Below are 5,228 nucleotides of genomic sequence, written 5' to 3' on the forward strand. Positions count from 1 at the left end.
CAAGAAATCACCCCCTAGGGGGGATGGCCACGCTGCAATCCCTTCTCCTCCATTCTCCTCTCGGGATCTTGGGCATGCATGCACACGCACCCAGCATGAGTTTTAAGTCACCAGGTCTGGGACACGAACCGTGGTCAACTACGTGGGAGTCCAGCCACATAGCCATTACGCTAACTGCTGGTTCCCAACATCAATGAATTATCAACCTTGTTCTCTTATCCACTGTATCATCCTGTAATCATACCATACTTTTTTTTCTCTCGAAAACTACTTTGTTGGGAGGGACCAGATGGTGGTGCAGTGATAAAACTTGATGCTCTGTGAGACTGGCTCAAATGGCAAAGTTCTGAGTTTATGTCGGGAGGTCATGGGTACACTAGGCCCACACATGCCCATGATCTGGGACTGGCTGAGGCTGGGGATGGATGGCGGCTTAGGACCCCAGTAGAGAGGCTGTCTCTCTCTGTCTCTCTCTCCATCCCCCTCACCCAGAAGAAATAAATAAATAAGCATAAAAAATCTTTAAAAAAAAATAAGTAAAACTATTTTTTCAAAGAATTATTTAAGTCTATTTATTGTTATTGTTATTATTAATTCTCATTGAGAGACAAAGAGAGCAAGAAGGAAAGTGAGAAAGCAAGCCACCAGGTCCAGAACTCAGATGGAGGTGGGCCATGGGGGAGCCCAGCACCCTAACCACCACACGACCTGCCGGCCCCTAAAACTACTATTGTTTCATACAAGGGAGTCTTTACAAATACCTAGACTTCAGAATTTGATGCTAAATCATAAGAAAAGTAACATTTGCCCTTAAAAACATTTTAACCCTAACTAGCTCTTTTACGTGGTCATTTGCTGCTGTGGTAGATATTTAGACTGGTTATCTCCATTTTCCTGGAACGTATATGTATTTCTAAGATTTTGAAGCTATGCCAAAAGAGCAGCCTTGGAAATTCTCTCTTTCTTCTTCATGCATAAAGGTATCATAAAAGCGAGCATCTGAGGAATTCCTGAGAGAGGTTGAGACTCTGCCGTATTTAAAAACCTGCTTTCAGCCTAGCATGTGACCTCCAACTGGGGGAGGAGGAACTCACTGAGGGAGGTGCTGGGAGCTGCCCTCCTGATGAGACTGGGTCCTCAGCCTTCACTGCCCACCCTTCCACCAGGGAATCACAGGCCTACATTCGGGAGCAAGCCTGGTAAGGCCTATGCCATCTCAGATGGGTGGCCTGGGAAGAAATTGTCACTTACCTTGTCTGCCCTGTCTCTCTCAACTCCGTATTTGCCCCCAAAGCCTTTGGCAGCATCGGTCTGAGAAGAGTGTTTCTCCACATCCGCAACATACTCATGGCCCACCGCACTCTGAGAAAAATCAGGACAAAGTGAGTGAAGAGATAAAAATGACCTTGAAAATATAGATACAGAGATGGAATGGGATGTAAGGACACAAGAAATTCCACTGTGAGTCAGACTTGTAGCCTCGGACAGGGGCGCTAAGGAGCACATGATAGGAGGGCAAGGTGACTTTTTCCGGAGCCCTGCACAGCCAGATCCTTTTCTAATGCCATTAGGCGGCCATCATTCAGAAAACCCCCATGGGATGGGCTGGGGCCCAAAGAGAAGAGACCGGGCAGAGCAATGTTTAAACCAGAAACAAAAAGAGCTAAAATAAGGGCTTTGTGCATCAAAACAAGGTGAGAGTCTTATGTGGAAGAGACCAAACGGGCTGACTGGACACCATGGCTGGGACTGAATATTTCACTAAAAAAGCCATGCTGGTCCCAACTCTAAACTTTTTACAATGTAAATATTTTATTAATAATTATTTTAATACATTAGCATATATTAACAATTATATTAATATGCTAACATAAAGATCAATAATTTACAGTAAAATAATACAATAAAAATAATGACATTTGTAACATAGACACAACACATAAAAGCAGTCAATGATTTTCTCTCCTTCATTCTTGCTCCCTGTCTCCTTTGTATAGAAGTTCCAGGGTAACGGCGCCAGCAGGTGGTGTGGAGGTTGAGGTGCTAGACTCCCACATGGTCAAAAAAGGTTCAAGTCCTAGACCTGGTGGCTTGCTTTCTCACTTTCCCTCTCTCTCTCTCTGTCTCTCTCTGGTCAAATTTAAAAATGAAAATAATAAATAAAATAAAATAAAATAAATAATTCTTAAAGAAAAAAGAAGTTACAGGATGACTGGGGCTATGATAGGCCAACATGCTAATATCTGGACTTCCATTTGCTGCCATTTACATCTTATGTGCAGAGATCAGAAAAAATTGGACACAATAATACACAGACATTCTATGAGCCCATATGAATACTGTATTTTCTTTCTATCTTTTTACGTGGTCATTTGCTGCTGTGGTAGATATTTAGACTGGTTATCTCCATTTTCCTGGAACGTATATGTATTTCTAAGATTTTGAAGCTATGCCAAAAGAGCAGCCTTGGAAATTCTCTCTTTCTTCTTCATGCATAAAGGTATCATAAAAGCGAGCATCTGAGGAATTCCTGAGAGAGGTTGAGACTCTGCCGTATTTAAAAACCTGCTTTCAGCCTAGCATGTGACCTCCAACTGGGGGAGGAGGAACTCACTGAGGGAGGTGCTGGGAGCTGCCCTCCTGATGAGACTGGGTCCTCAGCCTTCACTGCCCACCCTTCCACCAGGGAATCACAGGCCTACATTCGGGAGCAAGCCTGGTAAGGCCTATGCCATCTCAGATGGGTGGCCTGGGAAGAAATTGTCACTTACCTTGTCTGCCCTGTCTCTCTCAACTCCGTATTTGCCCCCAAAGCCTTTGGCAGCATCGGTCTGAGAAGAGTGTTTCTCCACATCCGCAACATACTCATGGCCCACCGCACTCTGAGAAAAATCAGGACAAAGTGAGTGAAGAGATAAAAATGACCTTGAAAATATAGATACAGAGATGGAATGGGATGTAAGGACACAAGAAATTCCACTGTGAGTCAGACTTGTAGCCTCGGACAGGGGCGCTAAGGAGCACATGATAGGAGGGCAAGGTGACTTTTTCCGGAGCCCTGCACAGCCAGATCCTTTTCTAATGCCATTAGGCGGCCATCATTCAGAAAACCCCCATGGGATGGGCTGGGGCCCAAAGAGAAGAGACCGGGCAGAGCAATGTTTAAACCAGAAACAAAAAGAGCTAAAATAAGGGCTTTGTGCATCAAAACAAGGTGAGAGTCTTATGTGGAAGAGACCAAACGGGCTGACTGGACACCATGGCTGGGACTGAATATTTCACTAAAAAAGCCATGCTGGTCCCAACTCTAAACTTTTTACAATGTAAATATTTTATTAATAATTATATTAATACATTAGCATATATTAACAATTATATTAATATGCTAACATAAAGATCAATAATTTACAGTAAAATAATACAATAAAAATAATGACATTTGTAACATAGACACAACACATAAAAGCAGTCAATGATTTTCTCTCCTTCATTCTTGCTCCCTGTCTCCTTTGTATAGAAGTTCCAGGGTAACGGCGCCAGCAGGTGGTGTGGAGGTTGAGGTGCTAGACTCCCACATGGTCAAAAAAGGTTCAAGTCCTAGACCTGGTGGCTTGCTTTCTCACTTTCCCTCTCTCTCTCTCTGTCTCTCTCTGGTCAAATTTAAAAATGAAAATAATAAATAAAATAAAATAAAATAAATAATTCTTAAAGAAAAAAGAAGTTACAGGATGACTGGGGCTATGATAGGCCAACATGCTAATATCTGGACTTCCATTTGCTGCCATTTACATCTTATGTGCAGAGATCAGAAAAAATTGGACACAATAATACACAGACATTCTATGAGCCCATATGAATACTGTATTTTCTTTCTATCTTTTTCTTTTTTTGTTTTGTTTGTTTGTTTGTTTGTTTGTGAGGTTTTTGCTAAAGGGCACGTGCGCTCATGTGCTCGCCAGACAGACAGACAGAAAGCGAGAAAGCACCCCTCAGGGAGGATGGTCACACCACAATCCATTCTCCTCCATTCTCCTCTCAGGATCTTGGGCATGCACGCACATGTGCCTGGCATGAGTTTAAGTCACTGAGTCCAGGACTCAAACCACGGTCAACTATGTGGGAGTCCAGCGACATAGCCATTACGCTAACTACTGGTCCCAATACTGTACTTTTCTAACAAGTTTTTAACCATCAAAGCAATAACTGAGTTCTTCTATCTTTTGTTTGCTTTGCTTTGCTTTGTTTTGTTTTTGTTTTTGTTTTTAAACAAATCTATCCCTTTCAACTCACCTTGTCCATTCGGTCTCTTTCTACTCCAAACCGACCTCCATAGCCATGGGATGCTTTGGGCCCTGATTCCATCTCTTTCTTCTTGAGAACATCATGCTCTTCTGACACCTTGCTCCTCAGCTGGTGGATGCTGGAAGTAACCACATACCAAGCATAAAGAAGTCAATGAACCTCCCTTCCCAGAAGAGTGGTGATTTTGAGGTCTGTTCCTTTTTAGCAATAAATTAAGCCCCCAAAATATGGTGAGTCTGAAAGTAAGAGATTGGTGCTCTTTCTCACTATACAAGATGGCAGGCGATAAAGCTGCAAAGCAGGATACTAAGGAGAAGAAACCTGAAGCCAAGAAGGCTGATGCCAGTGGCAAGGTTAAAAAGGCTAAAAAGCCCAAGAAGGGGAAGCCCCATTGCAGCTGAAACTCCGTCCTAGTCTGGAGCATGGGCAGATACTCCCGGTCTTCCATGTATTCCAGGAAGGCCATGTAGAAGAGGAAATACTCAGCACGAAATCCAGGATCAAAGAGAAAAAGAAGGAGAAGGTTCTTGCGACTGTCACAAAACCAGCTGGTGGAGACAAGAATGGTGGTACTCGGGTGGTTAAACTGTGCAAAATGCCTAGGTATGATCCTACTGAAGATGTGCCTCGAAAGCTGTTGATCCACGGCAAAAAACCCTTCAGTCAGCATGTGAGAGAGCTGCAAGCTAGCATCACTCCTGGGACCATTCTGAGCATCCTCACTGGATGCCACAGAGGCAAGAGAGTGGTTTTCCTGAAGCAGCTGAGCAGTGGCTTGCTACTTGTAACTGGACCACTGGTTCTCAATCGAGTTCCACTGCATAGAACACACCAGAAATTTGTCATTGCCACCTCCACAAAAATTGATATTAGCGAAGTAAAAATTCCAAAGCACCTTACCAATGCTTACTTCAAGAAAAAGAAAC

General features: G+C 43.2%; 1 protein-coding gene across 1 annotated transcript in view; it reads right to left on the reverse strand.

The window, feature by feature from the left end:
- Positions 1-5,228, reverse strand: part of HCLS1 (hematopoietic cell-specific Lyn substrate 1) — a 35,879-nt gene that overhangs the window by 12,998 nt on the left and 17,653 nt on the right. The window contains exons 4-5 of the mRNA XM_006162620.3: positions 4,291-4,420; positions 2,772-2,882 (exon numbers count right to left, since the gene is read on the reverse strand). Coding sequence (XP_006162682.1) covers positions 2,772-2,882; positions 4,291-4,420 — 241 coding nt within the window. The remainder of the gene's footprint in view (positions 1-2,771; positions 2,883-4,290; positions 4,421-5,228) is intronic.

This window comes from Tupaia chinensis, unplaced genomic scaffold, assembly GCF_000334495.1.
Source record: "Tupaia chinensis unplaced genomic scaffold, TupChi_1.0 Scaffold140355_1, whole genome shotgun sequence".
NCBI lineage: Eukaryota > Metazoa > Chordata > Mammalia > Scandentia > Tupaiidae > Tupaia > Tupaia belangeri.